Here is a 23,817-nt window from a genome sequence, read left to right as displayed (position 1 = left end):
TAGCGGGTCAAGCTGGTCAAGCTGGGAGACCTGCTAAAAGACCAACCAACTTTACACCTAAGACTAGGCTGGTTTTAGCTGTTTTATAGTTGTTTTTTGTTGTTGGAAAAATGGAAATTATATCATTAATTACTCTCTCGTTCCAAACCAGTAAGACCTCTGTTCATCTTCAGAACACAAATTAAGATATTTTTGATGAAATCCGAGAGCTCTCTGACCCTGTATAGACAGCAAGGATCTTTACACGATCAAAGCTCAGAAACTTAGCAAGAAGATTGTTAAAATAGTCCATGTGACATCAGTGGTTCAACCGTAATTTTCCGAAGCTACGAGAAAAAATTTTGTGCGCAAAGCAAACAAAAATAACAACTTTATTCAACAATTTGTCTCCTCCGCGTCACCCTATAGCGTCATTTTTGAGAGTATCACATACATAAACAATGTATGCAATGTATGTACGCGGATACGTTGTTTACGTTCTGATCAAAGTGTAAACAACGTAAACCGCATATCCGCATACGGTGCTGCTGACACAGAACAGCATACGTTGTTTATGTATGTGATACTCCCCAAAATGGCACTATAGGGTGACGTGGAGGAGACGAATTGTTGAATAAAGTCATTATGTTTGTTTGCTTTGCGCACAAAAAGTTTTCTTGTAGCTTCGTAAACTTACTGTGCAACCACTGATGTCACATGGACTATTTTACCAATGTCCTTGCTGTCTATGGAGGGTCAGAGAGCTCTCTGAATTAATCAAAAATATCTTAATTTCTGTTCCGAAGATGAACGAACATCTTACAGGTTTGGAACGGTATGGGGGTGAGTAATTAATGACATAATTTTCATTTTTGGGTGAACTATCCCTTTAAGTACATCTTTATACGTAATTTCATAATTAATTCTACAGTCATTGAGATATGGTAAAAGTACTGCTGAATGTGCTGAAAAGAATTTATGGTAAAATACAGTATAAATCAATATCATACATATATTTTAATTGCACATTTGTAATGATGAAAACGTTTAATATGACATCAAAGTGCACTTTTGAAAATTGTACTTAAGTGAGTTAAGAAACATAGTCATGAAAGCGTTCTCTCTTTAAGAACACTAAGCGGATTTACAAGTGCAAGTACAAGTTACATCTAAGATTTGAAGTACACTACAAGTGCGCTTTCAATACATTTAAGCGCACTTTATCACGGGGACAGGTCCTGAAGTATACTGTTGTCTGAATGTGTCCTCTCTCCTCTTTTAGTTCCTGTACATGCAGGATGTTCTGCAGTGGAGGGCTCAGGCCACACCAGATCACCCTCTGTTTCTGCTGCTCAACGCCAAGGTACAAAACTCATTATTCCTCAGTCCAGGAAACACAGTATTCAGAGTCAGATTGTGTATATTCACTATGATCTTACTTGGTGTGTTTTATTTTTTCAGGGCACTGTGGCCAACACAGCCTCCTGTGTACAGCTGCACAAGCGGGCAGAGCGTGTGGCCGTAGCGCTGATGGAAAGAGGTCGACTTAACACTGGAGATCATGTTGCACTTGTTTATCCTCCTGGTAGGGGAGAAAGACACTTATATTACTGTGGTCTAATAAATGGTGTTTAGATCTCAGGTTTTGTGGGGCTCAATACCTCTCTGTCTTCCTAATTTGCAGGTATTGATCTGATCGCCACTTTCTATGGCTGTCTGTATGCCGGCTGTGTTCCAATCACCGTCAGGCCTCCACACCCACAGAACTTAACCACAACCCTGCCAACCGTTAAAATGATTGTTGAGGTAACTTCAGTCTCTGAGTGCAGCACATGCTGTTTACCATAGCCATGCTTCCCTAGCCAATAAACAGAAACACTAGCGCCCCCTTGTGACCAGTCTGTATTATTGTATTTTATAGAATCTAATGGGTAACACTTTAACAATAATGTTGATTTTGTTCATATTCATTAGGAATAATGATTTTTTTTTGCTGTGCATTTATAAATTAACATTAACATAGATTAATAAATGCTGTAAAAAATTGTTGCTCATCGTTACTTCATGATACCTAATGCATTAACTAATGTTAACTAACTGAAACTTACTCGTAAGGTGTTGTTTTTTTATTTATTTTTATTAAATATCAAATTAAGTGTCAGAAAACAAATAATTCTAAAGCTTTTCTCACTCTAATTTTTGCAATTTATTTATTTTACCAAGTGGTCGAACTTTTTATATCAAAATAACAAGATTATTGTCATTAATGGTGACTATAATGTCCATATACTTTTTGGGACCACTGTAGATTAATTATATTAGATTATATATGTAGATTATATTCTGTGTCAATTGTCAGTGTCAATGTCAATGTCAATTTTATTTCTATAGCACAACTAAACACAACAACAGTTGACCAGTGTGCTGTGTGTGTGTGTGTGTATTAAGAATTAATATATATAAACAAGTATTATTTTAGCCTTAAGCCAGTGTCTGATTGATTAAACACTATCTTGTATTCCCTGCTGTAACTTTTCTATCCTGTTGCATATGTTTGACAGGTCAGTAAGTCTGTATGTATTCTGACAACTCAAGCAATAATGAAACTACTGAAATCCAAAGAGGCAGCGGCCGCTGTGGATATTAAAATGTGGCCATTGATACTGGACACAGGTAAAGACATCATTTACTCTTTTTTACTATTGTATCATTGCAATCCCTTCTTAAAAGGAACGATAAATTAAGTTTATTCGTTCCATTCAGATGATCTCCCAAGAAAGAGAATTCCTCAGATCTACAAACCTCCCACCCATGAGATGCTCGCCTACCTTGACTTCAGTGTTTCTACCACAGGAATCCTTGCTGGGGTCAAGGTGCTGTCTAACCCATCATTCAAGTACCAATAACACATTAATTTTATATGGGATTTACATTTCTAACACTGTGTGTTTCTCACAGATGTCCCATGCTGCCACCAGTGCCTTGTGTCGCTCTATTAAGCTGCAGTGTGAGCTGTACCCCTCTCGCCAGATCGCCATCTGTCTGGACCCCTACTGTGGCCTTGGCTTTGCCCTCTGGTGTCTCTGCAGGTGAGAGACTATATATATATATATATATAATGCATTATAAAAGTAATGCATTATTTAAACAAATGCTATTCTTTTGACCTTTCTATTCATCAAAGAATTCTGAAAAAAATTTATCACGGTTTACACAAATATATTAAGCAGTTCAACAATGATAATAAGAAGATGCTAGTGAGGTTTCTGCTGTGATACGTGTAATGAAGAATTTGCTCATTTTGTTTCTTAGAGACTGTTGTTATGTGGTTAATAGCTCTACTGTAGCAGTTAAATATTAATGTAAAGACCCTAGAGGGATGTGGTTTTATCGATACACTACCATTCAAAAGTTTGGGGTCAGTACGATAGACTTTTTTTCAAGAAGATTTTTACAAGAAATGAACACTAAAATATTCAGCAAGAGTGCATTAAATTGATCAAAAGTGTCAAAATTATCTACCAAATCACACATTAGAATGGTTTCTGAAGGATCATGTAACACTGAAGACTGGGAGTAATGATGCTGCAAATTCAGCTTTGCATCACAGAAATAAATTTCATTTTAAAATATATGAAAATAGAAACCAGTTATTTTAAATTGCAATAATATTTCACAATGTATTTACATTTCTAACACTGTGTGTTTCTCACAGATGTCCCATGCTGCCACCAGTGCCTTGTGTCGCTCTATTAAGCTGCAGTGTGAGCTGTACCCCTCTCGCCAGATCGCCATCTGTCTGGACCCCTACTGTGGCCTTGGCTTTGCCCTCTGGTGTCTCTGCAGGTGAGAGACAGATCACACCTAGGATACTGTGATATTATATTATTTATGTGATGCACAGTAATGTAAATCATGTTTGTGTTTGCAGTGTGTACTCAGGCCATCAGTCTATTCTGGTTCCCCCTCTGGAGCTGGAGACCAATCCGTCTCTGTGGCTTTCTGCTGTCAGTCAGTATAAAGTACGAGTGACGTTCTGTTCGTATTCAGTGATGGAGATGTGTACCAAAGGCCTGGGCTCTTTTTACTATATTTTTGATCAAATAAATGCAGCATTGGTGAGCATTTTGACTTATACAAATATTTTTTTAAATCCTACCGACACCAAACTGTAGTTTACTTTACTTTTTCATTATCTTAGACTAAGTTGTATGTCCTATCTCTGTGTATCAGCAGTATCAGCATATTCTAGGATCCCATTTAGCTTACAGTAGTTCTAGTTAAAGTCGTTAAGGGCATAAGTTGCATTTGATTTGTTCCGCTGAGTTTAACCCCCATCTGTACACCTGTAGTTACGGAATGTGAATCTGTCGTGTGTACGGACCTGTATGGTGGTGGCTGAAGAACGTCCTCGCATCACACTTACGCAGTCCTTCTCGAAGATCTTCAAAGACCTGGGACTCTCCTCACGGGCCGTCAGCACCACCTTCGGCTGCAGGGTCAATGTGGCCATTTGTCTTCAGGTCAGTGATGAACTCAAGTGTTTTGTATTTGTGTTAGGTAGAAAATAGAATGTGTGCTTTTAAATGACCTGTTCACATTAAGTGTGAAATTTCCATTATTTTTTTATCATGACAAGAATAATGCACTATAAATCTCTTCACACCAAAAGCTAAATATATCGCAACAGGTATAAATTAGCGCTTTTTTCAGGTATGTAACATTTTCTCTAAGGCTATCGAAATTTAATATCACACTTGGTGTGAAAAATTACTATTAACGCTGTTATTTTTTTTGTGTCGCTTTGTCGCATCGCTCTTTGTGTGAATAGGTCTTTATCTGCTGTAATTGTTTAAAAATCATTTTCTGTACCCTTATGTTCTGTTCACTGGCCTGGATTCATGTCTGTAACTGTATGTACATGTATCTGTTTGTGTATTAAATGTACGCCTGTGTTTGTCTGCTGCTCCATGCCCTCTCGTCAGCCCAACAGGCTGGGCAAGTTGGCCGAGCAGGTACTGTGACCCAGATGGGGACCACAGGGGTGCTAGCAGGGGGCTTCCAGGACGCTTGTAAAGGCTCTGCTTTTCATATGTCTCTGTTTGTGTGAAATGCTCATGTGCACGACATAAAGAATGTTAAGTAGTCCAAAAAATGGCAAGCTTCTATTTATGAAATGTGACTTTAATGTCTATATACTTGTTTTTCATTTACTTTGACAGAATGTATCCATATGCCTGCTCTGCTCTTCACAGCTTTTGTGCTTGGCCCTGCACTTACTATATATCTACTCTAGGCTGTGTCAAAGCAATGCTTGTAGCTGTGCATATAGAGTAGACTTGCTTATATACGAGCTGTGTTTGCAGTACAGGGGTTACATTCATGAGCAGGTCATTGTAACTGTTGCAATGCCTCATTCCACCATATAATGCTTTACAGTTAGACACAACAAGAGTAAGATGTTTTACAAGAACTAAGACAAAAACTGTTTTTACAGCGACTGATTCAATTGATGGTTCATCCAAAAATGAAGATTTGTCATCACCCTCATTCGATGACAGTCGTTCCAAACCTGTATGACTTCTTGGGAAACATAATAGAAGATATTTTGAAGATAAAACAGTTTTGGTTCCCATTGACTTCCATTATATTTTTTTGTAGTGGAGGTCAATGGGAACCAAAACTGTTTGTTTACCAAACTTCACCAAAAAATAAAAAGACATCTGGCTGAGACAGAATTTTCATTTTGGGGTGAACTATCCCTTTAAAGGAAATTTATGACAAATTATCTGCTACTTCCATCTGTGAAGGTAAAGCATGTCATTTCTAAATTTAGCTGAAAATGCATTGACTGTTTTCAAACAGGCTGCCCCAAGCATTCACAATCTGTCATTTGTTTCACAAACAGAAACTCACAGAATTGTTTGAGTCTATGTTTCCGTGTCAGACTGGTCGAACAAACAAAAGATCTGCCTTGATAGCACCACAGAGCTAATAGTTTAACATGGAAATGGCTTATAGTTGTCACTGCCTATTAAGAAAAGTATAGCAAAACAAATTACACACTTTGCCTTTAAGAATCCATGTTCACTTTTATAATCTTTCTGAGAAGGTCCTATGTGTCATCACATATAATGTCACCACCGGTTCATGGTAACACAGTACATGTGCTAGTGCCTGAAGGTGGATCAGTAGTATGAACACAGAATCTGTGGTGGCAGATATATCACAGACCTCCAGTGATCTGCTGTTCTGTGTTTCTAGGGCACCTCTGGGCCGGATCCCACCACAGTATATCTAGACATGAGGGCTCTGCGGCATGACAGGTGCTATAACAAACACTTCTGATTTACCTAAAGCTTATATACCAGTGTCAATTCATGTCTATTCATATTCTGTTGTTTATCAGCTAATAAGTAAATTATTTTGGTCTTTTAATTAGAAACGTTCAGTTATATATGATCTGTTTTGTTTTTTTGTTGTTTTTTTTTCAATTCGCTCAGGGTTCGATTAGTTGAGAGAGGATCACCGCACAGTCTGCCACTGATGGAATCTGGGAAGGTGAGATATTATAAATAATGAATACACATACAAAATTTTAATGGAATAATTACAGTATTTTGATGTTTTTGAAAGAAAAGTGTTTTGTTCTCATCAAGGCTGCATTTATTTGATCCAACATACAGTTAAAAACAGTAATATTGTGAAATATTATTACAATTTAAAATAACTGTTTCCTAATATATATATATATATATATTATATAATATGTGTATATTTGTTATCTATTATTATTAGTGCTCAATTATTATTAATGTTTATTATTATCAATGTTAGAAAAGTTTTTCCTGCCACATTTACATTTTTTTTCATGAATAGAAATTTCAAAGGAACAGCATTTATTTGAAATAGAAATCTTTTGTAACATTATGCATGTCTTTACTGTCACTTTTGATAAATTTAATACATTCTCTCTGAAGAAAAGTATTTATTTTTTATCTTACTTAAATGGTATTAAGCAGAAAAGACTGTTTTCAGCACTGATGTTAATAAAGTTTCTTGAGCAGCAAATCAGCATATTAGAATGATTTCTGAAAGATCGTGTGACACTGAAGACTGGAGTAATGATGCTGAAAATACAGCTTTGCATCACAGGAACAAATTACATTAAAAGTATATATTAAAACAGAAAACAGTTCCTGTAAATTGTAATAATATTGCACAATATTACTGTTTTACTGTAGTTTTGATCAAATAAATGCAGCCTTGGTGAGCATAAGAGACTTCTTTCAAAAACATAAAAAAAACCGTAGTTAATCCAAATTTATAACTAATAAATATTTCATTAAAATAAATTAAATTAAAAAATGTAATTATTTTATATATATTACATTTCTCAACACACAGATTCTGCCTGGGGTAAAGGTTATAATTGCCAACACAGAAACCAAAGGCCCTCTTGGAGATTCTCATCTGGGAGAAGTGAGTTTCAAATATTAAAGCGAGTTCTATTAACCACAGAGAACCACATCTGAGCTCTAAAATAAGTACTGTTACCTGCAGAGTCTGTTATGTTATATTATATCATGTGTAGTGAGCTGATGGGACTGTATTTAAAAACAGATCTGGGTGAGCGGCCCCCATAATGCCACAGGATACTATACGGTTTATGGTGAAGAGGCGTTGCATGCTGACCACTTCAGCACCAGACTTAGCTTCGGTGACACGCAGACGGTTTGGGCTCGCACGGGATATCTCGGCTTCTTGCGGCGCACAGATCTTACAGATGCCAGTGGAGGTACTGTGTGCATGAGATGAAAACCAAACACACTAGTGTCTCATTTCAAGATATTTCTGAGGTGACTTTTCAGTTTAAAATCATGTTCAATAAAAGCTTTCAACACACACCCTGACAAGCTAATACATTTTTTATTTTTATTTTGTTGTAGTGTTTGTGCATTGTTTTTTTGGTGTGTACTCATATCAAAATCAGTTGTGTTGTCCAATAAATGATGTTTTTTGCACATTATTCTAGAGCGGCATGATGCCTTGTACGTGGTTGGTTCTTTAGATGAGACTCTAGAGCTGCGTGGAATGCGCTACCATCCCATTGATATTGAAACATCTGTCATAAGGTCACACAAGAGCATTGCAGAGTGGTAAGCAATTTTCCTTATACCTCACAGAAGTAGATTTTAATGCATACACTTTTAATTTAAATCTTTACTCAACTGTAATATAATCTCTCCATTTTACTGTTTATAACAACTGAACATTTGATCATTTTCATTGTTCAGTGCATCCATGACAATAGCTAAAAATTCACTATTCTTAATAATTATCTTTGAAAATGTCTAAACATTGTTTTACACAAGTTACTTTTCCTGAGAAGCAAAATTTGCAAAGGTATTAAAGGAAGTTTTGAGTTAAATACAAGATAAGATCTGTGGCATGCTGTTGGATTACTTTATTTCCTGAAACACAAATTGTGGTATTTTTGTCATGTTAAAATTCCAAGACTATATGATGACTATAATTATTGTTGGCCAGTCAAACACACTTACAGTAATGGACATTGGTAATCTAACATTGTCAAATCCAATATTGGTAACTATACAGTTTTGATACCATTCCTAAACATACTTTAAAAGAGCAGCCTATACTTAGTGCAAACTGAATTGCATGTAAATAGCAATTAAATTCAAATGTATTATAGTTTACATTTATAATAAATGCAGTTTGCTTTTTTTTGTCCATTTTAGTAAGACTGAAGTGCATCTTTATATGTAATTTCATCATTACTTCTATTGCCTTTGGAATATGGTTAAAGTGTACTGCTGAATATACTGACAAACATTTATGGTAAACTAAAATATAGTTTAATGTCATGTCAACTTGTATGTCATGTATTTAAATATATTTATTACACATTTGTAATGAAGAAGTTCCAATTTAGAACATTTAAATGTATTAACTTTAAACATAATACTGAATAACACACTGCTGGTAAAACTACAATCAAGTATGTTGCATGTGCTTTAGTATGTTAGTCAACACATCAATATAAAACTTCTAATTTGACATTATTAAAAAGTGCACTTTTTTAAATGTGTACTTCAGTGTGAAACAGTCATGCAAGTGTGCTCTCTTTAAGTACACTCAAGTGACCTCTTATTTCATTTATATTATATTATCTGCATGTAGTTTTTAAAATAATCTTTCAAGATTTGAAGCACACTACAAGTGCACATTAAATACAATTAAGTCCACTTCTTTATCAAGGGATGCCTACTCGTTATCATGTAGTCAGCTAACATTAGAAAGACAAACAGAACTAGTCAACAAAATTTCTGCGATAATTAACTGTATGCCATGAATGCTGTTGACCAAGTCTGGAGACTGTTTTTTTTTCCGTATTAATATCTTGTTGTATGAAATGTTTCATTTTGTTACACTTTATATTTGATTTACAAATATAAAGCCATGTTGTATACCCATGTTGTATAAAACTAGCCATGATTTACAGTGTAGATACAGTATTCTGCTTTTCATACTTCAATACACCTTTCATCTCCTCACTTTCTCTCACTCTCTCCTCAGTGCTGTGTTCACATGGACGAATCTCTTGGTGGTGGTCGTGGAGCTTGAGGGGTCAGAACAGGAAGCCCTGGATCTTGTTGCTCTGGTGACCAACGTGGTTCTGGAAGAGCACTATCTCATAGTGGGGGTCGTTGTGGTGGTGGACCATGGAGTCATTCCTATCAACTCCAGAGGGGAGAAGCAGCGCATGCACTTGCGGGACGGCTTCCTCGCCGACCAGCTGGACCCTATATATGTGGCCTACAACATGTGAGAATGTGTGACATGGAGGAGGAACTAGATGCCAGGAATATCTGCATATGCAAATTTACAAAGGAAGCATTAGGGGGAAGTTTGGACAGGCTTGCCTCTTCCTCCACAAACATGAAGAGTCCTTGATGGAGCTATGCAGTTTATCAGGGTAATAACAGTGAATAGATGAAGAGTCTTATTCAGGTAACCGAATCCCAATCTGAAAAATATTTCTGCTCAAATTTCCATTATTCACAGCATTTCAAGTTTGAACTATTTTTTACAGTATGACATCACCGTTTACAACTAGATTATCTTATATTCCTGCAGATGAATGTATGAAGGTGACATTTTTAGTCTCCTACATATTACTGATTGAAAAGAAAGTAGCCTTTTCCATTAATTCATTAAAACATACCAAACAGATGAGATCGTTATTTCAGGAAAAAATGACCACTGCAGGTGAGGGCTTTTCATTACTGTGTTAAAGTGTGATATTTGCTTGTATTTTTCAGACGCACTGTACACCGCATTGGCCAGCACTGTAAAGACCACTTTTAACAATGCTTGCTTTCTTTTATTGTGTTCATTACGTAACGGACAGGCAGTGCGCCTGCTGTAAGTATGTACAGAATTTGTGTAATAAGTTATTACTGGGACACCAGAAAACTACAAATACTTTTGGCATGGTTTGCAGTGGCATGGAGGAAACCAGATGCTGCTCAAATCGAAGCTTAGTTTCACAAACAGTAAGGGGAACAATATGAGACACTATTCATGTAATATTTTATATTGCAATAGACTCAAGAAGTGGTTTTGCTGCAAGGATTGTAAAGTACATACAGCGTCTGTATTGTAGGATGGTTGTGTGACAGTGTTCAATTTTTGTCATTTAGTGAATATTTGGTTGAAACAGCTTTTGACTTGTGTTAATATTTCTTAATAAAACCCATGCTTTTAAATGATGGACATTGACATTTCTAATTCTAGTGTGATTTTTAATGCACATTTTGCAGACAGTTTTATCGAAAGAAACTTACATTGTATTTAAGATAAACATGTTATTTAATTCAATCCTGGGAATTGAACCCATGACCTTGCCGTTGCTAATGCCATGCTCTACTGTTAGCTACAAGAATATCCAGTATGGAATAATATAAATGTTGCATATAATAGTAAGCAAAAGGATAACCAGGTTCACAATTATCAAAACATGATTACAAAGGTTTAAGAATTTCCAGTATGCATGTTAGCCGTGCTAAATAGGTACCAAAAAGATCCTAGTCGCCTCTACGGAAAAGTAGTTTCAAAATATTTCAAGAGATGTATTCTTCTATTTTTTCTAAAAGCTTTGTTGCAATATCCAGTGCCCTTCTGGCATTATTAATGCTAAATTGCTTGTTTGGAATGTGAGGAAATTGGTGATAGTTCGGATATTGCGTTTTTTTGCCATCAACACCAAGTTCAGTCAGTTGCCTCACATAGTTCGGTAAAGAAGTCAACTGTGAGCTGAAATGGGACACCTGTTGAGCAAGGCTAGTTATTGAGCAGTTTTTGGGTTGATGTCCACTTCCCCTGTACATCGCTGCTATCAGGGCTTTTTCCACAACTTCACGCACTTTAAACAGACACCACTCTGAGCTTTCTCCTCCAGTGTCATTGTGAGCTGCTTTGATATCACATTGAGCCTGTTCATACCAGCGTTTTGCCTCCCCTCTGTTAGGCCTTGGAGTTTCTCTGTGGTATGACCAAAAGTTATAGTTCCTTCTAGAATAGTTCTGATAGAACCTTTCGCGTCCCCTCCTGTGACTTTGTGCCTCTGTGTTCCACGTATCATAGAAATCTTGAAAGTTTGTCTGGTCTGTTGACGTGCTCTGTGCAGTTTCCCCTCGTTGTAGTTCCTCAATTCTCTTTTGCAGGTATCTGAATGCATCTGCGGCAAGTGCTTCATTTCCTGGGTTCTTATCTGGATGCCAGTTGAGGTAGAGACATTTAAGAGGTTTTTGTTTGTCCTCACTTGAGATATTCCAGATTTCATTTAAGCTTTGGTCAATTTCTCTTCTGATCTCTTCCAATGACTCAGGAAAATCTGTTTTAGGTGGAGGCCCAGATGTCAAAAGACTTTCTATATCTGTGCAAGTGGACCCTTTTGAAGCAGTTGTCATCTTTTCCCTTTTAAATTGGTAAAGGTCAAGAGAGTTTACTTCAATGAAGTCATCGCTGCCAACTTGAATTTTATACCTGGCAGGAAACGGTCCTGTTTGTCCCAGTGAATCATCCACTCGCTCAATAATAATGGCGTAGAAATATTCACCAAATTCGTCCTTGCTGAAGCCAACATACTCTCCACTTTCAAAGTTGTTGAGGAAGTTCATGTCAAGGCAGTCATGCCATTCTTCAGGTATATGACATCCAGGTTTCGGTAAGGAACTGTGTCCTTCCTCCTTGTGACCACTGTTATGAATGCCATGATTTGCTAAGGTTTTCTCAACATCATCCATGTTATCACACAGCAAAAGTTGTCCAAGGACTAGAAGGCTTGAGGTGGTCAAACAGTTCTTTAGAAGAGCATTGATATCTTTAGTAAGACACATATTAACTTCATTTACTACTTTGAGGGCCCTGTCATCATTGTGTTTTATGTAGAAACTGCATCCATTTTGCTGTTTCTTCACATAAACATCTGTTTCAGCCTTACTACCCTCTAGTGGCTCATGGTTTAACAGAAGCTCAGTTTGAAGAGTTTTGCAACAGATGATTTGAACCTTAGAAAATATTTCTTCACACTTTTCTTCAGCTTCAGAATGTGAAACCCCACCGTTGCTCTCTTTTCTGATGAGACAGACTAGTCCATGAAGAAATTAATCAGAAGACAAGTGTTTGTCAAACCAGCCACTAAATTCACAGTCCCCTTCATAATCGCAATATTGGACACTTATTCCATCCAGGTTTTCAGAAATTGCATCCGAGAGAAGTTTGGGGCGAACATGCTCTGGAAGGAACTGCAACAATGTTTGATGTTCATAGTGATCATTTCCAAGATGACAGCAGTTTAATTTTTCCAGCAGTTTCAGATTGTTTCCAAAGGACCCTTGAGTCTTGTGGCCTGGAAGATGGTGTCATTGAAAAACAAAGTGTTGGATTCGTATAGTCTTCCATCTGTTGAAGGAAGATAAAGTGGGCTGTTTTGAAAAAGAGATTTGTTTTGTTCCTTTTTCAGCAGGCAAAATAGCTGTTGTACAACACATTTCACAGTTTTCTTCTGATTTGCTTGAAGGCTGTCTTTGTCAGATGTATCTGAATAGATTTCTTGAAGAACAGTGATATATTGGTCAATGGTGGGCCTTTCCTCTACGCCAATCTTCTTGAAGAAGTTTTCAAACTTAATATAATTTAAGGGAATGCTGTACAAGTAAGGCCTAAACTCAAGAGCATGAAACAGCATAAGTACTGTCTGGCAAGCTTTCACAAGTGTTGTGCCATTTTCCGCAAGGATAATGGGGAGGTCTGAGAACAGAGAGGCATCAAACTGTATTGACTGCAGGTATGCGTATGATTTGATAAATACCTTGGTTCTTGTTTTCTGCAGTATGTATGTGTGGCACTGAGATTTACAGATGTTTTTTAGATTAGCAGCTAATTCTCCAGGGGGTGGAGTCTCCAAGGCTCCTGCATCCATCATTTTCATTAGGTGTTGTGGAGAGCAGTTTTCTAAGGGTATGATTGGCATAGATGTCCATATCAGAAATTGGTAATCACTGTCTCTGCCAATGAGTGTTCCATTGATTGCAACAACCTCCCTCTCTTGAGCAAAGGCCTTGTGATAATCACAACGGGTTTGATGAATTTGCACTGGGAAGATGAATTTAATGTTAGCAACTCTGCTCAGTAAATCAGGCTTTTTCTCATTACTCTTTGATAAAACAGTCTCAAACAGGAGTTGTGATCTTTTTTTGAGAACAGCTAAAGGAATGTTGCCTCTAGTTTCAGATTCAATTTGTTTTGCAAACTCAATGATTTCCTCATCAGACACCTCATGTTTCAATCCAAGGTCCTTTAAGCAAGAATATGCTTCAGTACATCTATCTTGGAAATTGTCCCAAAATGTTTCTGGCACAAATCTCTCTTTTGGAAGCATTGCCCTTTAAATGTGTACATTGTCATCATAGAAGTATGAAGCCACCTGAAGAGAGCCATGGATGTCTCGAATAAATCTGACCTCTCTCAATGCAGAGACAATCCTGTGATCCACTGGTCCAAGTTCCATTAACAACCGCATGAAATCAAGAAGCTTGGCCTCTTTCATCTTGTGCACAGAAGGAAGAATGAACTGTACACAGAACTCCAAATCATTCAGAATCTGAAATTCTAGCTGTTCTGCCAATTCTAAGGTCAACCCGCTGTGCTTGAGGAAGATACTGTCACATCCATCGACATGGTACAAATTTGGAAAGTCATTCTGATGCTGAGAATCCAGAATGAATACCCCACTGTGTAAATCAATCCTTTCCCGTTTTCCAGATATTGACTCAAACAGGGGCAAGGACTTGAGCATTGACACATATTGACTATTGTTATTGGAATTTCTGATCCCATGCTGTAAGAAGCACTGAAGATCTATACATTCATCTTTAGACAGCTCCTCAAACTGTGAATGTGGTACATGATAAACCTGTCCTAAAACACCACTGCTGTCTCCTGTTTGCAGGAGTTCTGGATTCATATACTTGTGACGGAATTCAAAACTAAGATCAGAGAAAAAGAATCGGTCTATTTTCATGAACCCCAGTTTTATGAGAATGGATGCTATTTTTCCATTTTTATACTGAATAACTTTTGATATGTTATTTATTGTTTGTAAGAAATGTGTGTTATTTTGACTGGAGCAGATTACCGGTAAGATAGGATTGTCGTCAAAGTGCTTTTTTATCTCACTGAATACATTCAGATTTTCATTTTGGTAGCTTTTCTCTTGATCATCAAAGAAGCTCCATAAAGTTTTCAGCCATTTGATTGTCTCTTTCTCTGCTTTGTAGAGCTGGCATCTTTGATCAGGTAATGACTGCCTGAGCAGTTGTTCAAGTTCTGGTTTCAAATATGTTGCTGCTATATCAATTGTTAAGCCCTTAATAAACATTCCATCATACATAATTTGGTCATTTTAATTGACAAACACTGTATCAATATCTGTAAACACCTCCTGATGTCCTTGGAAAATACTGCTAAATCTTGATTTCAGCTTTGGGGATTTAGAGTCAAAGACTCTTAACATCTGATCTTGTGTGAGGAGAAGAGGCAACCCATTGAAGACATGGACATTTTCCTCATTGACATTTGTCAAGCAGAATTTCAAAAGTTTTGAACATCTTGTTTTATCTTTGATCAAGGTCTGGTTGATGGGCAAAGGCAAACTACCAGTTGTCTGGGAAGGATCATTCAGTGATCTTTGCTTCAAGAAATTAATCACTGTCGAAGCACTGATTTCTGCCACATTCACACCAGCTTCTTTAAAATGTGCTTTTATTTCATGCATTTTCAAAGAGTATGGTACTAATTTCATCCCAGTGTCATCTAAAATTTTGAAAATTCCATCATGGTCCTCAGTTGTAAAATATGGACAATTTTCTGAATGTGGTTTAGCTGCACTACACCAGGTAACTGTGTATTTTTGTATATTTGCATCTTGTAAAACATGTGATGACTCAACAGGAACAGCATGTACCGTGGGTATGACAGGAAAGTCACATTGGTCGATTGAGCTATAGACCTCATGAATCATATCATGCCAGACTTTGTCTACTTCTGGAGAAATGCATGGAAAGTATCTGAGGTAAGGAGACTCAAGGAATTCAAGAGCTGTAGGTGTATCTTTCTTCATGTGTGAACAGAGGTGTAACAGGAGGTCAGCATAGAGTGGTGAAATTATGTTTACTTTCAGCGACTGGTTCCACTCAGTCTTCAGACTATCACCATCCTCATTCCATAAGTCTCTTCTAGAAGAATCAACTTCAAAATTTGCATTCACATGAACTGGTAAACCAGTTTGTCCAGGTAAGGGCAAAGAACAAAATGCCATACCAGTAAATGTGTGGTTAAATTAGCTGCTCCAACATGCAGCCAGAGCAGCTTGAGGAACTTTGAAATAATCTTGTGTGTTTTTTCTCTCATGGATTTGATTTGAGAAGCCAAAGCACTCTGCAATGACCCACTTGCTTTGTTTATTTCCAGATGAGATTTGTATGTCATAGATGGTTTTGCAGGTTTCTGCTGTTCCTGACATGAGGGATTCTTTAACGTGTCTATGAAAGTTTTCTTTGTTTACCATGCACTCCTCTGTGTATATCTTTTCGATAAGGAAATAATATTTTGGTTGTTTTCCATCTTCAGTAATCTCTGAAAACTGTATTTTTGTGATGTGTTTCAAGAAGATAATTAGTCCTTCAGGATCTTCTGTCAAGGCATAGTAAAGTTCCTTCATGTCACGATCTGTGACTGTATGTCTTGATATTTCAGATTTTTCTGCCATTATCTCTGTCCTGAGAGGGAGCCTGAACATGGTTCCAGAATTGAGATCAAACATTTCTGGAAGAAAGGTATGATAAACATCCTCAAAAGACTTCTTAAATTAATCTTCCATTAAAAACATGCGGCCTGGGGACTGTTTTGTTACACCTTCCACGTATTTTAAATTTGGATCAGAAATGCAGAGCCATTTGTCACCAGTCAGGATAGATGGACAATCTGTCAGATGATACACTGAATTGAAGCCAAGTCCATATTTCCCAGTTCTCCCTAAAGTGCCATGTTTTCCTCCTTCCCCCAGCTGCTGAATACCTTGCAAATCAGCATCAGAAAATGTTCTGTTGTTGTACACACAAAGTGATGTGCCTTGAACCAGTTCCCATTTCTCTCCAAATATCTTTTCTGTCCTATGTTTTCTTTTGTCCAACACAAAGTGAATTTCTGTTGCCTCTGCATCAGCAGCATTTTGAATGAACTCTTTCAGAATATCCTTTTTAGATGGATATGCATCAATTACATTTTTTATTCGGACAGTTAGTTTCTCGGTTTGTCCAAACTCTTTGGCATGAAGGGAAAACCCACTGACAAAATTATTCTTCAGAGTTTGGTGTCTTGTTGTCGTTACACCAAGATGACAGGCCACAGGCCGAGGTATCAGCTCATGGGAGAGCTTGACACCAGCTGAGACAGGCATCCATGGGCTGTCATTAAATCTCAGCTCTTTAGAAGATGTCAACACACCGCTCTCATCAGGTATGAGACAGTTTGTAAGCTTTTCTTCTTTGATGTTGTACAGCCCATCCATGAGTATTGCAACACAATTATGGAGGTCTGACATGGAAAGAGGATGAGATCCATATAAAGCCTTCATTTCCTCAAGTGCAGCAACAAATTGTTCTTTTGTGAATTGTTTTTTGATGCCAAGGCAGTCCCAGAGACTCTCAAAATTGGAGAAGATGACTGGAAGCACATATAGATATGGTTTCTTTTCAAATTCTTCACTTCTGGCCACTGCCTTCACATCAACAAAGTGATCCTCAATGAAAATGAATGGAAATGATTTTGCATGGCCAATAATTGGATTGGGATCTTTCTGTTCCAACAAGTAATAGGTGAGGTATTTATAGCAAAATTGAGCAATGTTGAAGATCGTCGTTTTTTCAAATGCATTGCAGTGTTGGTGTGTGTTTAACAGCTGTTGGAGCACTGTCTCAACTGGTGGATTTGTCTGTACTCTCAATTTTTGGAGAACTGAATCACAACCGTGCATTTGAAGGTTTGAATGATCAACTGTGAATTCTGTCATGCTTACTAAATTGCGACAACTGTCCATGTACACTTCAGAGGGTTTTTTAAGAACAGTGTTGTTCTTATTTTGATGATCTAAAGGAGCTAAGGCAGGAAGGAATGGTATTCGAGAGAGTGTGAGCCAGTGCAGAGAATTCACATCTTCTGAGGAGTCTTTCATTGACTGCATGAGACACTGAAGACATTTACGAAATTTTGATTTATCCTGTTTCCAAACACTGGATATCTTTCCTGCTCTTTCTATGATGTCTTCTAAAGGGAGGTGGTCACTCAGCATTCCCAAATCGGAAAGTCGTTGAATTATTTTTGGTGAGAGAAAGTTATTTGCAGTTCCTTCAAGAAAGTGTCCCTCCTCAAGTTCATACAAAAAAGCTACCTTGCCAGAAGGATTCACAAGTCGCTTGATATATTGAAGCTTCTCACATTCCTGTGTTGGAATGCAAGGGTAACTTTTCAGCAGGTCATCAACATCAGGATCATTCAAGTCGATGGCATTCAGAACAAGCAAATTTCTGTTATGTGTGTCCAGAGCACTCAAGTTCTTTAACACAGTGCTGTAAAACTCAGGCCAGTTGATTGTTTTCTGTTTGATCATTTCCTTAAATCCACAATAATTGAAACTGTCTCTTACCCATGTTGGGAGAGAAACAACACAAGAAGCTCCCAAGCTCAAGAACACTTTCATGGCAATCCGTTGTAAGCTTTCTTGCTGTTTTGCGCTGACAGATCACAATCAAAAATGCCTTCATAAGATTTAAACTGTCCAGGAAACCTTTTGTACAGCTGTTCCTGAAATGGGTCGAGTTTAATTCCTGGGTTTCCTTTGCTGAGTATGTGCTTTTCCAAATGGGTGACATTTGGATCAAGTATGAGAAGGCTATTTCCACTCAAAATTGAGGGAATATCACTCACATGGTAAACAGCATTAAATCCAAGCCCAAACTTTCCAGTCTTCTCAACTTTGTTTTGTTTTGATGCTGATCCCACTTTGACAATGTTTCTCCAGTCTTCTTCTGAAAAGAGCTCATTGTTGAAGATCCAAAGGCATGGCCCATTGCAGAGGGCCATTCCATCATCAAAGAGGGTTTCAGGGGGGTCTCTGTGTTTTCGGAAGTCAAGGAGGAATTTACACATGTTTGCCCCAGCATCCTCAGCATTTTGTAGGAGTTCTTTGAAAATGTCACTTTCTTCATCATACTCTTTGAGAATGTTTTGAATTCTTTGAGTAATTGGTTCAGATTGACCACATTGTTCTATACCAAAGGATGCTTGCTCTGCTTGTATGAACTGTGGTTTTAAGATGCGAGTACTTAAGAATGGGACTTTCAACCATTTTGCAGTGAGGGGTAGAACTTCCTCATGAATGACATAGAATTCCTCATTGTCCTGTTTCAGGTCTTCTAGTCCTTCAGCACTTATGTCACAGAATACTGTTTTGGATAAAGATTGCAGAGTAAAGTTTTGGTTTTGTGCCATGACAGGCACAGGTGTACTGTCCTTTAAACACTTCTCATTTTTTCGCATCCAGTCAAGAATGGCAATTGTCACTCTAAGTTCTGTCGAGTCTCCATGAGGAGGACACCTGCGGTCAATTCTGTGTTTTATGTCATGTAGCATGTCTTCAATTTCCTCATCAGACAGTGTTTTCTTCACACCAAATTGCATTAGCAGGTTTTCATATTGCAAAAACTCTTCAGGCACTTTCTTGACGTAAGGGCTTAAATTCAATTCAGGTGGATAGGTTAAAATTATATCTCCTGGACAGAGAACCTCACTTTTATTCCAGATCCAGGGAATGCATTTTGTGTCCTTTAAATCTCTGAAATTTGTCAAACATACTGTGTAGCTCGGTTTTAAATTGAAAATCTGAATTTGGGTTGACCATTGATCTCAGTGCAGAAAGGTTCTCTAAGACTTTTTCAGCAGGAGGGGGTTCATTAAGTCCAAGATGTTTGCAGACATGTCCTGTTAGCTTAGAGGTAAGGGGCATTACATATCCAACAATTGAAGAATACTTTAAATCCCTAACTTCAGCTGGCTGGTAGAAACCTGTAGAAACTTCTCTACAGGTTTCAAGAACTTTGGATTTTCACAAGGCACCCACTGCCTTTGCATCATCTCTTCTATCTGCATCTTGGTGAATTTTGAAAGGAAATCATTCTCATTCAGTACTCGAACAAGAGTATTTGCTTTTGTGAATGCTTTATCTGGTGAGTGAACACAAAGCTTTTCAATACAATTTATGACTTGGAGTATGTTTGCTGTTGATATTTCTTTTTGCTCTGTCTTTAAGCCAAGGCGTTGCAAACTCTGAAGCATTTCCTCGGTCTTTGTGTAAATAGGTGGAGGAAAGAAATCTGTTTCGAAAAGGTCCTGGAATGTCTTGTTTCTTGGATCAAAAACATTTGAGGCTTGTTTGTGTTCCCCCTGAGTTGTCTCAATAAAACTCAGACTTTTTGTTTTTGTGAGCAGCTGCTCACTGTGTGAGAATAGAATGCTACCATTATTCAGTATCCAGGTCATTATTGTCTGTTCCTCATCATTTTTGCAAGAGCCTGTCTTAATGCAGTCAACCAAATGAACAGCCACCTCAGCTGGATCCAAAATGTTAATTTCCAGAAGAGTCAAAAGTCTGCGATCAGGTTCATTTGCACACTGTACAATGGTGTAAGGCATTGGCAGATCATTCGGAATGGCTGGATTGGTGGATGAAAAAACTGCTTGTTTTGATTTAACAGCAACATATTTCCCAGACATTATTCTGAAGATTGGCAACGTGGAAAGTAGGTCCTGTTCAGCAATTGAGAGAGAATCCAAGGAAGAGAGGTAATCTTTCAATGCATCTATTTCATGTGATGAAGCAGAGGCAATGGATTTGATGACCTGGTCTCTGTTTGAGTTTACAAAGACTTGAAGAACATTTCTTGGTGAAGCTGGAAGAACATAACTCTCAATGTCATGATGTCTAAGACACTCATCTCTTTTTATGACTGTACATCTCACCATTTTTAACACTTTCTGAACATTATCTGACAAGTTGGGCCCTGTGCTACTCTGAAAGTTCAAAGTTGTTTTACTCTGCAACCTTGCTAACAATATAGAATTGCCTGAACTCCACAGTGGCTCCAGTGGTATTAAAGGCATGTCAATAAAGCTGCTTAAGTCATTCCATTCAGTGCTTAGAAACTTCCAGAATTCAACCAGCCAGCTCTTTGTAGGATGATGATCTTCTGCTGTTTCCCATGTCACGTGACCTTGGGTAATTTTCCAGTCCATGTGTAAGTGCTTCTTCATGAGTGTAACAACATGTTGTGCATCCAAATTGATTATGTTGTATATGCCTGAAACACACACACACAAACATTAATTTCATATTATTATAAGCATTCCTGATAAAAGATATGAAACAATGTTCTTACTCCTTGTTGCTAGTTTCCTTAGTTGCATAGTGCAAAAATGGCTCAGATCGTTGGGTAAAAACCTTTCTTTACAAAATGGCAGCAATGTTCTAAACAAAGAAGAAAAAAAAAACAGATTATTACTACTTTGACAACACAATATAAAGACACTAAATAATTCAAGTAGGAAAGAGATTATGTCAAACCTTACCTTGGAAACTCTCATTGTCAATCAAAACAGTGTTCTGCACTCCATTGCCAAATGAAGTAAAGGTTCCATCACTGAGAGGCAGAAGCTTAAGTCCTTGTAACTCTGTGTACTTTTCATCACTGAGAGCAAATTCAAGAAGAGAGTATTTGTCATCTTTACTGAGATTTTCAGCCTCACTTCTGTGAAGGACATCTCTAACATAAGATTGAGTCACCCATGTCAAGGTGTCACTTTCAGGGAAGACCTCTTGAACATCTTTCAAAACATGTTCTGGGACTGTGTCCAGGTTTTCTCCTTCAGCAATCAATAATCTTGACACAGCAGACATTGTGTCACTACGTATATTGTTTACTGGAAAAGCTGCATCTGAGGCAGACACCCAGATTTGCTCATCATCAGCAAGGTGAAAGATCTTGTATTCAAATAGATCTTTCAGAGTATCTATTGCAACTTCATGCCATCTCTCTTTATGTACAGTCTTCGATAGGTCAGGCCAAATATTGTACACAGTGGGGGAAGGCAGGGCTGAGTTTCCTGATAACTGAATAGCATCTAGAATCATCTTGAGATATACATGGGGAAGAATCTCTCTCGTGAGCAGCTCATTCCACAATGCAGACTCATCATTCTTCTGATCCTCCTCTTGCCACTTGATGAACCTCCGATTGTCTGTCAGGCCAAAGCAAGCATTGATGTGAATGGGAAGTCCGGTTTTGTTTGGTTCATTATTTGGAAGTGGCAGAAAGCAACATAGCCGCCCATTGCAAAGTGATCTGTCTTCATCTAATCGAAATGCTGCGTCAGCTTGAGGGTAGAAGCTCAGCTTATTAGCTAGAGAGTCAATCTCTGGTATATATCCCTGTTTCAGAAGGCAAGTTGTCACAAGCCACTGGGACTTTGTTTCTTCCATTTGCTGGGAAATCTGTGATACTGTTTTAAAACACGTTTTTCTGTCAAACGATTCCTGCTTGATATGAGAAAGGTCAGTAATAAAGTGATTTGACTCTGAAACTTTCAGCCTATTGTTGCAGAGGCCATTGGTGTCAATATGCAGCAAAGTAATAGATGACACATTTCTCAGAAAAAGAAGACTGATGTCTGCATCAGCAATGAAACTGTGAAAGAGCTGGGTAACTTTTGTGGTGTTATATAGGTTATCGGAGATCTCAGAAGCCTCATTACGCAGAGGAAAGCGGAAGAGCGTTCCTTTGAAGTATTGCTCCTCGCTGATGACCTTCTCCCAGGTACAACTTTTGACTTGACTGACAATATTTTGAAAGGGCTGAAACTGATCTCTCAAGTTCAAAAGGCTCTCTCTGTCCTCTTCGTCATTCAAAGACCATCGATAGCCTTCTTCATCCTCTCCAAACATCATCTTTTGTGGATCAAAAATGGCTAGGTGTTCAGAACTGAAGACACATGGCAAGTCTGTAAAAAAACAATAATCCATTTTAATAGTGTTAACATCGCTTGTGTTGTGCTAAATCCTGTGTCAGAATCTGACGTCCAAAGTACCCTGAAATGCAGTTATTTGTTAAAACTGATGTTGCTGTCCATCAGGTCAATGCAACCAGATTGTTGATTGTTATAATACACTATAATTAGGGATACACCAATCCTAGTCAATACAAATAAGGCGATATTACATTTATTTTTATCTTGAAATCAGTGCAACATTTTAATTAACAGTTTAGGGATTGGCTAAATACTATATCTAAGAGTGTTATTAAATCTGTTATTTTTAGTGTTACGTATTTAAAGATTAACTTGGATGATGAGTGTTAGCTGATGAACAAAAATGGGAAATGACCATGCACAATTAAATGTCCAGTATCGCATTTTACTATTAATAATAGACTGACCTTCAAAAAAGATTACTGTAATCTGTAACATAGTTTATTTCTGTTGTGATACCTGCAATAATAATTTTGCAAAACATATCAATCGGTTAACTCTAATCCGATCCGATCCAAGATGGCAGCGCGTGCACACGCTGCGGCTTCTCTCTCTCCCGACAGAACGGTGTTTTCGTGTTTTTTATCTTGTAAGTCGCAGTGTTTTTGTACGTATTCTTCGCGTCTATCTGTCTCTAAGTGCGCATACAGTTGTGAGTTTCTGCTCAATGTCGGTAGAACCACATTTTTAGAGCTAAACCCCGCGCACGCCGAAGAGCTGCGGGACCTCGGTCTGCTCCGGAGGCCTACACCATCACTGACCCCCACTGCTGCACACAGTGGAGGCGCCACAAGCGGCGCGAGAGGAAGCAGAAGAGGGGTAAGCGCAGAGGTATCCGGGCTAGGCTAGCGGCTAACCCACACAAGCCAGCTATCCCCACCATCGTACTGGCTAACGTACGCTCTTTGGATAATAAACTGGACTTTATCCGACTACTACGCTCAACTCAGAGGACTGTTAGAGACTGTTGTGTTTTTGTGTTCATGGAAACATGGCTCAGCAACAGCGTTCCGGACTGCGCTATTCATCTAGATCAGCTGACATGCTATCGAGCGAACAGAGCTCACGTCGAGGGCGGCGGGCTTTGTGTTTACATCAATGATGCGTGGTGCC

The 23,817-nt window shown here is 38.0% G+C and overlaps 1 protein-coding gene and 1 pseudogene across 1 annotated transcript in view; one reads left to right on the top strand and one right to left on the bottom strand.

Annotated features, from left to right (window-relative positions):
* LOC107670331 (disco-interacting protein 2 homolog A-like) overlaps positions 1-9,969 on the top strand; it is a 50,038-nt gene extending 40,069 nt beyond the window's left edge. Inside the window, exons 24-37 of the mRNA XM_016462906.1 lie at positions 1,262-1,342; positions 1,441-1,564; positions 1,664-1,785; positions 2,541-2,652; positions 2,743-2,852; positions 2,938-3,068; positions 3,911-4,097; positions 4,332-4,502; positions 6,244-6,305; positions 6,483-6,540; positions 7,387-7,461; positions 7,603-7,777; positions 8,015-8,138; positions 9,580-9,969. Coding sequence (XP_016318392.1) covers positions 1,262-1,342; positions 1,441-1,564; positions 1,664-1,785; positions 2,541-2,652; positions 2,743-2,852; positions 2,938-3,068; positions 3,911-4,097; positions 4,332-4,502; positions 6,244-6,305; positions 6,483-6,540; positions 7,387-7,461; positions 7,603-7,777; positions 8,015-8,138; positions 9,580-9,832 — 1,785 coding nt within the window. The 3' untranslated portion in view covers positions 9,833-9,969. The remainder of the gene's footprint in view (positions 1-1,261; positions 1,343-1,440; positions 1,565-1,663; positions 1,786-2,540; positions 2,653-2,742; positions 2,853-2,937; positions 3,069-3,910; positions 4,098-4,331; positions 4,503-6,243; positions 6,306-6,482; positions 6,541-7,386; positions 7,462-7,602; positions 7,778-8,014; positions 8,139-9,579) is intronic.
* Positions 9,970-10,807: 838 nt separating this feature from the next.
* The window catches only part of LOC107670299 (sacsin-like), a 17,345-nt pseudogene continuing 4,335 nt past the window's right edge, over positions 10,808-23,817 (bottom strand).

Source organism: Sinocyclocheilus anshuiensis, unplaced genomic scaffold (genome assembly GCF_001515605.1).
Source record: "Sinocyclocheilus anshuiensis isolate Anshui unplaced genomic scaffold, SAMN03320099.WGS_v1.1 scaffold732, whole genome shotgun sequence".
NCBI classification, from domain to species: domain Eukaryota; kingdom Metazoa; phylum Chordata; class Actinopteri; order Cypriniformes; family Cyprinidae; genus Sinocyclocheilus; species Sinocyclocheilus anshuiensis.
Note: the sequence above shows the minus strand (reverse complement) of the source record. Positions and strands in the feature narration are given on the sequence as shown.